The sequence below is a fragment of the Bipolaris oryzae genome (assembly GCF_000523455.1).
Source record: "Bipolaris oryzae ATCC 44560 unplaced genomic scaffold scaffold_345, whole genome shotgun sequence".
In the NCBI taxonomy this organism is placed as follows: Eukaryota; Fungi; Ascomycota; class Dothideomycetes; order Pleosporales; family Pleosporaceae; genus Bipolaris; species Bipolaris oryzae.
Genome location: NW_006911621.1, coordinates 1 through 11,232, shown reverse-complemented (window position 1 = coordinate 11,232; position 11,232 = coordinate 1). Strand labels below are relative to the sequence as shown.

General features: G+C 46.5%; 6 protein-coding genes across 6 annotated transcripts; 2 read left to right on the top strand and 4 right to left on the bottom strand.

Annotated features, from left to right (window-relative positions):
* Positions 1-1,046: 1,046 nt before the first annotated feature.
* On the bottom strand, positions 1,047-1,450 carry COCMIDRAFT_110695 (uncharacterized protein; the record flags this gene model as incomplete). The annotated part of the gene is made up of 2 exons (XM_007695553.1): positions 1,047-1,143; positions 1,194-1,450. 2 exons carry the CDS (start codon positions 1,448-1,450, stop codon positions 1,047-1,049), a joined length of 354 nt encoding a protein of 117 aa, XP_007693743.1.
* A 1,343-nt stretch (positions 1,451-2,793) lies between these two features.
* On the bottom strand, positions 2,794-3,285 carry COCMIDRAFT_31177 (uncharacterized protein; the record flags this gene model as incomplete). The annotated part of the gene is made up of 2 exons (XM_007695552.1): positions 2,794-3,029; positions 3,078-3,285. The coding sequence occupies 2 exons, from the start codon at positions 3,283-3,285 to the stop codon at positions 2,794-2,796; spliced, it is 444 nt and encodes a 147-aa protein (XP_007693742.1).
* A 1,778-nt stretch (positions 3,286-5,063) lies between these two features.
* COCMIDRAFT_110701 (uncharacterized protein) lies at positions 5,064-5,330 on the top strand (the record flags this gene model as incomplete). Its single annotated transcript, XM_007695551.1, has 1 exon — positions 5,064-5,330. A coding segment is annotated over one exon (267 nt), but the record flags the coding sequence as incomplete, so codon positions are not given.
* Positions 5,331-6,142: 812 nt separating this feature from the next.
* On the bottom strand, positions 6,143-6,954 carry COCMIDRAFT_10229 (uncharacterized protein; the record flags this gene model as incomplete). Its single annotated transcript, XM_007695550.1, has 2 exons — positions 6,143-6,481; positions 6,547-6,954. 2 exons carry the CDS (start codon positions 6,952-6,954, stop codon positions 6,143-6,145), a joined length of 747 nt encoding a protein of 248 aa, XP_007693740.1.
* A 755-nt stretch (positions 6,955-7,709) lies between these two features.
* Positions 7,710-9,026, top strand: COCMIDRAFT_110710 (uncharacterized protein; the record flags this gene model as incomplete). The annotated part of the gene is made up of 5 exons (XM_007695549.1): positions 7,710-7,892; positions 7,957-7,993; positions 8,041-8,108; positions 8,171-8,547; positions 8,603-9,026. The coding sequence occupies 5 exons, from the start codon at positions 7,710-7,712 to the stop codon at positions 9,024-9,026; spliced, it is 1,089 nt and encodes a 362-aa protein (XP_007693739.1).
* Positions 9,027-9,478: 452 nt separating this feature from the next.
* On the bottom strand, positions 9,479-9,730 carry COCMIDRAFT_110698 (uncharacterized protein; the record flags this gene model as incomplete). Its single annotated transcript, XM_007695548.1, has 1 exon — positions 9,479-9,730. A coding segment is annotated over one exon (252 nt), but the record flags the coding sequence as incomplete, so codon positions are not given.
* Positions 9,731-11,232: the final 1,502 nt, after the last annotated feature.

The following is an 11,232-nucleotide window of genomic DNA, read 5'->3' as shown; positions in this document are numbered from 1 at the left end:
CGCTAACCCAATCCTACTCGCCCTAACCCGGATCGAGCCAGAGAAGTATTAGCACTCCAAACCCCGTGTAACATCTTTGTATTAGCGCCTAGAAGCTTCTACGGCTGTTAGAGATGGTAGATGTTGTTACGTTAGTAGATGAATTAAGGAAAGTTCTTGCTGTTTCTTAGCTTCTTCCACTAGAGAAGTCGCGAGTAACTATGGATAGATACTAGGGCCTTAGGGCGTGTAATTAGGTATTACGATGCAAGTAGATTAAGCATGTTGACTTGCACGCTTCTAGAAGTTGCTAGCATGCGCCACAGCTATCCTTAGCACCTAAGTGCTATAGGCATAGCGCCGAATTTGTTACGATAGCATACGGCAACATCTGAGCACGCTACTGTACGCTACTGCATGCTAAGTGCCGCTAACAGCGCACGTCCTGTGGGACGAGTTTTAATGATCTTGCTGTCTGCGCGGAGAAACTGCCGGAACGTGCCCATAGTACTCTAAGTTGACCTTACGTGGCGGTAGTCTCAATCTTTGCTCTTTTAGCTTTCTCCCTAGCCTACCGAGTTTCTCGCAGATATATGCTGTCGCAAACAGACAAGGGCGTGTTAGAGGAGAGTTAGGGAACAATATGAACAGAACGAGCGACAGCACAGTCGACGACACGTTTTTTAGCGTCGGAAACTGATATGCTAAGAGAGTAAAGCCTTTAGAATAGATGCGCATTGTATTTGTTTGTATTCAAGAATGCTTGGGGAAATCCGAGGGTCCGGAAGAGAAAGTGTCCCGTTACACCATGCGTCCCGGCACGCTTGGATCGACGTTACTGCTTGCAAACATGTGTTCTTGGAATTGTAAAACATACCAATCATGTACACGCAACCCTCCTCATGAGAATCGAGACCACATTGTCTATTGTGCAACAGCACTCAATCGTCGTAACAGAGACCCATGCATACCACCGTCTGGATTTTTAAGGGACCTTCCATTGACTCGCGACGCTCAAGATACAAACCTAGCTGGGGACTGTCCTGTATGTAAGGGGGTAACGCCGTCTAACTCCTCTGATTAGATTGGTTTGCTCCCCAATCTAGTGTAAGAGATCGTTCGTAAGCCTTTTTGCTAGCATTCTCACCAAGATCTTTAAAAGTACTAAATTTTTCTGACTTAGTTTCGTCCTATAGCTGAAGGAAACAACGCACAATGTATTATTTTTCGAGACTTTGAAGACTTGGAGTTCTAGGTTGCTGAGATCAACAATGGGGACCTCCCTGCAGTAAAGATCGAGGACGAGATATAGAGTGGTAGGAGAAGATGGATCTCCACATATGTGTATCCCGTAGTCTTCTATATCTAGGAGATTTTGCGACTCGAGGAAAGTCTCAACCATTCGCCCGTGCTCTCTGAAGTATTGTTCGCGACATCGGAGGACAACTCGCTTTGGAGCAATATGGCTCATCGTGGCTAACCACAGAAATGATATCGCGGATGGAGTGGATAAGGAGGTCGCATGCGATGGGAAGACGAGGCGCGACGGAAGAAGGAAGACGAAGTGCAGTGCGAGTTAAAATAAGTGCCGGCCTGTAACCATAACTTAGAACGTGATACAATGAAGGTCGATTTAGTGCAACATGCGCAGTAGGACTTACACAACACGATGAAGAAAGGTACTTTGGCGCTCTAGCGGGTCATTGCGGAACAGGTTGACGCGAAAGGGTGGAGTCGGCAGACATGGACAGTAGGCGGCTTGAGTAGGATGCAGTTAAAGGCTTGGCGATCGACGTGACAAACTGGACAAGCTATAGGCAGGCAAATACGTGTAGAAAGGTAATAAGCTGGAACTAGGTGAGTTCTGAAATGTTGTTTGATGAGTAGGAGATGAGGCGAATCCACGTTCCCAAGCAGCCGCGCCTGCACGGCCACAAAGCTAAGCCACTTGCTGATCGATTGGATTACTAATTGTAGAGCCCCGCACACTAACCCAAGACGTCGTCCCTTTTGTGGTGGCGACCTGATCAGCATCGCCTGCACACGTAAACGATAAGGGTACGACACGCTGTTCCTACTTAACCTGGCGATGAATCGAATATCATGCCGTGAGGCGATCAAAGTATATGGACTAACGTCCCTCCCTGAGTGCTGGGACACCATCGTGTGCTTGTCATTTTTAGCACAAGCTCCGCTCATACTCTGCCGCATGTCATCAGAGCGACAGGGCGCGCTTTGGTTACGTCGAGGCTGCTGGTTATTGCCTTTTTGCTAGGCTATCGACATATTCGCAGCCATGGATCGAGCTAGCCAAGCACTAGCTCAAGCTTTCTCTTCCGACCACTATGAGACATAACGTAAATTTTAGGTAAGGGAAGAGGAACAAGTTCGTTAATCACTTTAGTATATTGCCGATACAATCTTGTAACGATTATTAGAGTGTGCTAGGAAAGCGAAGTGCCCGAAGTCAAAGTACCCCTCATTGTCCCAGCACTTAGGGATGGGCGTTAAGGTAACAAAGTTATGTCTATAATAATAGTAAGTGCTCGCAAAAGAATTGACCACGATATTTAGTAATCTAACATCCATCCACCAGTAACAGAACAATTGCTGTAGCGAAACACCACCGCGGCTCTCTCTTAACAACAACGACGATAACTAAACAGCTTAGAGAATCTCGATATTCAATTTTTGGTCCTTCATTTCTTTTGGCTGTAGTGTTTTAATTATAGTTTCCCTAGATATAAACTATGACATAATAATTATTATATACTACGCATGACTTTATCACAAATTATACTAAACTAACTTTTATCACTCTTTGAAAAAATCAATCGCCTCAAGGACTTGGTGGACCTTTGATATGTCCTCTCCACAATCTATATAAACTGCTCCTACCAGTGCCTCAACTGTCGACGCAGCAGTCTCTTGAGGCACCTGACCTTCTTGGCATGGGTTTTTGGCAATGCAATCCGATATCCCGCTTCTCTGAGCTATTTCTCTCAACCTCTTGTTTCCACATAAACTTTTCACCCTGTTATGACCCTCCTCTAATAAGGTTAGTTTCTTAACAAAAGTTTGTGTATCTGTGCACTCACCAGTACTTTCCTTAGAGTGATACCACGGCTCCAGAACAGCTTCTTGCAGAACGGAATCTCCTAACAGAGCAAGGCGCTTATTGCCTTTTGCATCACCCTGTATATCTTTGCTGGAGACTGACGCCCCTGCAGCGAGTAGTGCTTCATCTAGCAATTCATGGTTGGAGAAATGATACTTGAGGATAGTCTCCACGGAACGCTCGGCCATTTTCACGATCATAGAAGAGATAAAGTGAATAGCTGTGGTTCGTAGAAGCTGTACGCCATAGATAACTACTCCTCATCTAAAGAATAATCAAGTGTCAATGCACCTACTTTATATGCGTAGGCAACTACTAAGAGGATTAAAACCCCCTGTCATTGTGCCATTGCTTTTTTTGAAAATTTTCTGAACGTTCCATGTCTCTGTTCAATCCCCAATAGTAATTAAGACTATGACTAACGTGTACCAAACTTATAGAACTCCGCACTACGCTTACCCACGTAACAAACAGGACGATTACTGATATTACGACAGCAAGATGACATACTACGCACTGATCAACTACACTAACTTTCAGCTACGTCAAACCGACCACATAAAATGAGGGTGTTTGATGTGACGCTGAGCAGTCTCTGGTTAGAACAGCATCTCATGACACTCATAGCTGCCAGATAGAAATCGGCTGGGTTAAACTAAACTAATTACACTGACGTAGGGTAGATACTCTGCGTATTACACAGAATGGTAGCTATTTTGCAAGCAAATGCATGCTCATGAGATCTTGTTGTCGTGATTATCACGGATGATGACAATGTGCATGTCCCAAACGCATTAGTATGAGCATAAACATAATTATGGCAGGTGATAGCGAGCGCTTGTCCAGGCGTGCGGTGTAGTACACCATGTCTAGGTTTAACGTCTATCCTTGCGTAGCGGGACATCCTGCGTGACGGGACGCTACAAACACTCCCTAACATAATAAACTTAACAACAGGATAGAGGAATAAATACTCTCAGAATAGCAGCCTTAAGCTATTAAGTCTATCGTCTCCTAACGTCCTCTAGAAATAGGTTTAGCTTACTGTGCAATACGACAGTCTAGTACGAGCGTCACGCGACCGCCTCGCTTTAGCTAGCAGTAGATGCGTTGAAAGCTTATGCATCTTGTCGAAAGTCTGTTAACTTACAGCTTATTACATTATTGTCTTATTCTGAGCACTGCGCTTAAGCTCGAGAGACCGTCGCGCGTCTGTGCTAAATGCAAGTCTGCCTGCTAAAAGTGCTAGATAGGGAAGTGTAACGGCGCAGGCAAGACTACTCGGATCAGTACCGGCAGTAGTGTCACTCAGAGGCATATGGGAGTGCGTGGGACATCAAACGAGCCTTGATTCGAATGGACACCTATAGGCCTTGTACGAAAGGTATTAAAAGCCTACAGAGCTAGCTACAGGGAGTGTCTCAATATATACCTGTCCTAGTCGGGCCCGAATCGGATCCGACTAAGAACGAGTAGCTGATGAAGGGGCGGCCGATACTTCCTCTAATCCGGCTTCTAGGATTGGTCCGATACTTGGCGAGGCTGTAACATCGTTACAGTAACTCTAGAGTGTCACGCGCGTCTCTAAGCTATCGTAAATCGCTAGAAGTTTAGAGCGTAAACATCTATTGTCTAACTAGCTAATGCTAGCTAATCGTGTTTTCCTCTATGTAGGGAAGAGCTTCTGCTAGAGCTATACAATCATGTTGGCGTCTCACCATAATAGATCTCGTTAGGTACGCTGACGTTAATTAGCGTTAGTGTTACACGGGGTTCGGGTCTATACTTCTCTTGCCGGGTCCCACACTAAGGCCGGTGAGCTTTACGTTAGTGTTCCGTGAGGTTTGTCTGGCGAGACAGTGGACTAGGGTGCTTTAGTAGAAGGTAACAAAGGGTTGACAAATACCTAATCTATATTGCTATAGACTAACAAGTAACAATCTTGTTAAGTAAAGTAACTAGTAAGAAAGTACAATTTGAGTTGAGCACAACGAGAGTAATAATGAAATCCATCCATCCTTATATCCTCATTGCTTCCAGTCATGCCATCCCAAGGCGTCCTGCCATCCCACGGATGGTTGCTCTTGGCGGGATGGCACATCACGTGACACAGCCCCGCGATGATCATTGCCTTCTGACGTGGACGTCCCTAGGCCTTCAGCCATCTCGTCACTTGTCAAGGAGAGAATCCTTCTTGTTACTTGTAACAGTTAGCCCCGTACTCAAGCAGTAACTTGACCTGTAAGCCCAAAAGTACCATGCATAGCCACGTGGCTACTCACTGACTAACAATGCTCTATTTAAACTTGCTCCTATCATGATACACACAAGAATAAACGATACTTCTTACATGCTTAACTGCTTACATATCTAATTATAGATACGCTTTGTTTTGATCATGGAAACGCGTGAGGATTTGTATGCAGAAGCGCAGAGTTGGTAGAATACTGCAGAGAGCTTCTCCAAAATCTCGGTCTGATGCTGAGTATAACACGAATGGCCCAGATTCTGATTTATTACCTCAGTACTCGGCATTCAAGGCCACAACAATACCATTAGGCACTGCAAACCTCCAAGCCTGAATATTAGCGGGTAAAGAGCTAGAAAAAGGTGGCGAAGACTTGACATTAGGGTCGTCGTTGCTTATGTCCAGGGCGAGGCGGTGGTCCTTCTGGACTTGCATGAAAATGTAGGAGCAGCCTTGTATTCTGGCAGCATCGTTGGTGGAGATATTTCTTTGTAAGACGTTCGAGTTTTGATCGCCTGACACTTTGTGTAGTCAAATATTTCGGCTTAAAAACAAACATGAATAAAAATCCCATATTTGGAAAGCGAGCTATAGCATGCGTCCCTTTCCAGTCCCGGAGCTAAGACCAATCTTATCATCATGTCGAGCTGGATGATGAATGGAGCAATCAATGACATGACTGCTAATAAACTGGCTTCACGGAAGATGAGAATAAGATCTCGAGACGGACTTGGACGATCGGAAGAATGAGCTCGTAATCTAGAAAAATTGTCTTTGATATTGAGGATTTTCTTGTCCTACTTCTTGTTTTGACCAAGCTTGACCGCATACTCTACGCCTTCAACAACCTCCTGGGGCTGGCTGAGAAAAGGCGAATGCGACCCGGTTGATGTGAAGGTCGGCGCATCTGCACCCAACATCTGTGCCATCTGTTGCTGGATAGGTAGTGGAAGCGCTTTATCGGCCTCACAGAAGAGATACATTGACGGGATCTCATGCCACGGCTCATAAGTGACTTCGTCGGTGAAAATGCGCGCTGATTGGTGCTTTAGTTTTGAGATAGCAGCCTTCTGTGCTTCGTCATCTAGATCATGGTAGAAGACTATCTCAGGCGTAGCGGCGTAACAGTAATCGCCCTAAAACTAAAATTTAGCCCTGCTAAAGATGGGGGGAATGAAACTGATCTGGTAGATATACGAACATCGAATTGCATCCAGGGTAAGAATCGGCCACCAAGCATAGCCTTAATAGTCGCCCCCTTTGGGGCAACGAAAGCAGCGAGGTAAACAAACATAACAACACCGCCTCTCTTACCCGCTGCCTTTCGCTGCTTGTGACCCAAACCCCGAAGGGCATTTTGTCCAACTAAACCCCCATATGAGTGCACAACTAGAACGATCTCTTTGCACTCATCAGCAAGTCTTTCTAGGGTAGAGCGCAACGCCATAGCGTCATCAGCAAGGCCTTTATTAGGAGGCTCTGCTCCTACGGAAGGATACGCCACAGCCTCCGTTTCCCATCCGCGCTGGTGCAATTGGTCGCGGGTAGTGTCGTAGCAGTCTAGTGTGTGCCAGGCGCCCGGGGCAAATACGATAGTAGGCTTGGACATGCTGTTGGCAATAGCAATCTGGAACCAAGGGATAACGCTACGGAAGATTGGCAGGGGCTAATAGAATCCAGGCGTACATAGAACAAAATATACTTCCGACTCGTTTGTTGAACTCAGAGTGAGGTTTTGAGCGACATTTCTGTGTGCAGCGTCCGTGAATAGAAGGGCCGATAGAGAGACGCACGGATAAATAATAGGCTCGTGTTAGCGGATGTGGAAGCCCTCTTCCGACGGGCTTCTTCCAGCGTTCATCCTTGCTGTCTTCACTAGTTGTTATTTTTAACCTTGTTTACGGCCTTCTCTAGGCGCTTAGTATTGACAAGGGAGGGGGTGTGCTTAAAAAGGTCGCTGCCCGCTATGTAAGTCTCTTCTCTGCTTGTGCACAGTCAAGTGCAAAGGTCACTCAAGACATAGGGACACAGCTTTTACAATACGCCTAACAGCGGATGCCTCATTCTAGGCTGCACATAGCTGAACTAGGGGCCGCTCCGCCGAACAGATCCTAACAGAAAACAGCAACGACTGCCGATTGGCGAGCCCAATGGTGGGCGGCGGGAAACCCCTCCGCACGAACCGCCCCACCTTGATCCGACACACCTTGCAGTAGCCCCTTTGCCACATGCAAGAGGCCCTTTCCAGCGACCATGATTTCTTTTGCCCCCTGACTCGGTATATGTTAGGCTCTCCTTCAAATACGAAATGAAACCATTCTGCGCGCTCCCCGCTTGCAACATGCTGCTATACTACCTGTTGCCATGTTTGAAGCCGTAGTTCAGCATCGATCCAGGCACGACACGTCAGACCGAGGCCCTCAACTACGAGACACGACCACCGCGCTGTTAGTTCTTGCCTTTGTCTTTGTAGCACTGCGCTTCATCGCACGCTCCAAGCGTGGCCTTAGCTATGGAGCAGACGACTGGATGATTGTAGTCTCACTGGTATGTGCCTATACGTCTCTGACCTTGCCTTCAAACAACTTAGCTTGGGCTTACCTAAGTGCAGCTTATTTGCTTCGTTGCCGGAGGACTTAACTACGCTAGTAAGTCCATACTTGCTAAGGTCTATTGGATTTTCTAATATTTCTAGTGATTCATTGGGGTTTAGGAAGGCATGCTATCACTCTGCCTCCCGATAATGTCACTATGGTGCTAAAGGTATGAAACTCATCTCTAAGAAATTACGCAGGGAAGAACCCTACTAACCTGAATCACTATAGCTCCTCGTTGCTTTTGAGTGTGTCTACTGCACTGCTGTAGGGCTAGTTAAGCTCTCTTTACTCGTCATGTACCTGCGCCTCTTCCCAACAAACAGCTTTCGAATCGGCTCATACATCTTGGGATTCGTGACAATTGCTTGGGTTATCGCTATTAATTTTGTCAGCATTTTCCAGTGCACTCCAGTCAAGAAGGCCTGGTTGGGCCCTGCAATCGACGGCACTTGTATCAACCTCAAGGCTTCATTTATTGGCAATGCTGTGCCTAATATCTTGACAGACGTTGCTATCCTGTGTATGCCCGTCGCTCAAGTGTTGAAGCTTCAAGTAACGACCGCTCAACGTGCGTCTTTGCTTTTCATGTTCCTGCTTGGAGGATTGTCAGTGCTCTTCCATCTTAACTCAACTGTTTTCATTACTGACTGTGGTTCACAGCGTACTTTGCGCTAGTGCCTACCGCTTTGTGACAGTCATGCAATTTAATGTAACCGACACAACAGGAACACTAGCAACCGCATGCACCTGGTGCGTTGTCGAGGTCGCATCTGGCATCATAAGCGCATGTCTGCCCACGTTACGTCCACTTATGCTCCTCATTTCATCCCAATTCAGCAGCACTCGGAACCGGTCTGAGAATGAGTTGGTCACGGGAGGGCGGTCGAGCAAGACACAGCTCGTCACCATTGGCGGCACTGGCACCAAACGTAACCAGGATTTCGAGCGCCTCAAAGATGACTTCGAGGTTCACAGTGGTTTTGCTGCAGCACATACCCATGGCAGTCATGGTGACGCGTCTTCAAGTATTGATGAGAGGGCTATAGTGGGTGCAATATATGGACAGGAACTAAAGTCTCTCTAAGGGAGTCCCTCTTTTGTTGAAATAGTACACATCTAAGTGGGTATTAGATCCCAGTACTGAGGCTGCGGGATTGTTGAGGGTTACTATACATGGTTACTACTTACAATGGATCCGTCATTATCAAATCTTACATGTAAACTGGGAATATTCCATCTCCTTTATCTTTTTATTTCCTTAAACGATTAGAGTCCTGCAACAAATAGGCAACAAGACTTTCTAAATTTCCTTAATCGAGAAGGACTACGTCCTATCCTTTGCTAGAAGGTTGTGTACCCAAAGACTAGGTATACGAGTGGGCCTTACTCAGAGATTACATGTATGAAAGCTAAACATGTAATCAGGTATAACTATGTATACAGTACATACGAGGGAATATTCTGCATAGTAGTTCTTATCTTTCTTATTATGTACAATAGGTAAAGCTTCTCCGCCCATAACAAACCATATAAACACTAAGATCGGATTTTCTCCCAAAACACTCTCCAACCCGCCTTCTTGCTATAAGAGAAATTGTTAAACACTGTCGTCAATAGATGCTCCCCATACGCGCTCCCCTCATGGATTCTCTTTCCCCAGGCCCTCTGCACACATTTCTCTAGCGGTCTCACGACAGCCTCAAAATCCAACTCATAGAAAAACAGCACACTGATCCTATACTTGTCCCCTCCGCGATAGATAACACGGTGCAGCGTGCTCTTCCACAACTAGTCCGTCCACCGCTCAATCATATACTCGGTGTTAACTGTAAACGCGCCGCGCACCGAGTCGGCGTTTAGCCACGTACTGTCTTTAAGCTGTACCGGGAGCACATTGCGCGTATCGTCTGATAAGAGCAAGGTAACGCATCCGTAATCTGCGTGTTCACCGCAGGAGAGCAGCGAGATGTGTTTTTCGTTCTCATTTTCATTCTCTCTCTCCACCGAAGCAGGAGTAGACGATGAAGAAGAAGGTGAAGAAGTAGCAGGCAAAGGCGGACACCCAATCATCTGCATAACCTACATGCAGAGAGCGATCTCAACGCGCTTGCGCAAACTAATCGCCTCTACCAGCTTACGAACCCGTACCTCTACGGCCACAACATATAATGCTCCAACGACTCTGCGCTGCTATGGGCAGCTGAGCATGGACAAGAACGAACCGTGTGCAAGCTGCTAGAGAAAAGAGCATGGGCTGACCCTTCGATGAGGCAATTTGGGGAGGCCTTTGTATTAGCAGCTGGAGCAGGCCACAAGAGTATTACAGATTATCTCTTAAGTGAAGGGGCCGGTGTGAACTTTAACACGGCTAATGACATATACGCCAGCGCGCTGTAGGCAGCCTCTGCAGAAGGACACGAGTAGGTTGTTAAGGCACTGCTCAATAAAGGCGCTAACGTTAACGCGCAAGGTGGATACTATGGCAACGCGCTGTAGGTAGCTTCAGCTAAAGGCCACGAGCAAATAGTCAAGATGCTGATTGACAAAGGCGCCAAGGTTAATGTGCAGGGCGGTTCTACAGCAGCGCGCTACAGGCAGCTTCACACGGAGGCCACAAGTAGGTGGTTAAGGTGCTGTTAGATGAAGGCGCTGAGGTTAACACGCAGGGAAGTCCCTACAGCAGCGCATTGCAGGCGGCTTTGTTTAGAGAACATAAGCAAGTGATGAAGTTACCGCTTGAGTACGGGGCTAACGCTAATTAACGTCAGCGTACCTAACGAGATCTATTATGGTGAGACGCCAACATGATTGTATAGCTCTAGCAGAAGCTCTTCCCTACATAGAGGAAAACACGATTAGCTAGCATTAGCTAGTTAGACAATAGATGTTTACGCTCTAAACTTCTAGCGATTTACGATAGCTTAGAGACGCGCGTGACACTCTAGAGTTACGATTAGACTAGTTACTTAGTGTAGTAGTTAGGGACTTAGTAGTCGTCGTTTCTCTAGTCTCTTAAAGCGAGGCTGATGTTACAAGTAACAAGAAGGATTCTCTCCTTGACAAGTGACGAGATGGCTGAAGGCCTATGGACGTCCACGTCAGAAGGTAATGATCATCGCGGGGCTTGGTCACGTGATGTGCCATCCCGCCAAGAACAACCATCCGAGGGATGGCAGGACGCCTTGGGATGGCAGGACTAGAAGCAATGAGGATATAAGGATGGATGGATTTCATTATTACTCTCGTTGTGCTCAACTCAAATTGTACTTTCTTACTAGTATCTTTTACTT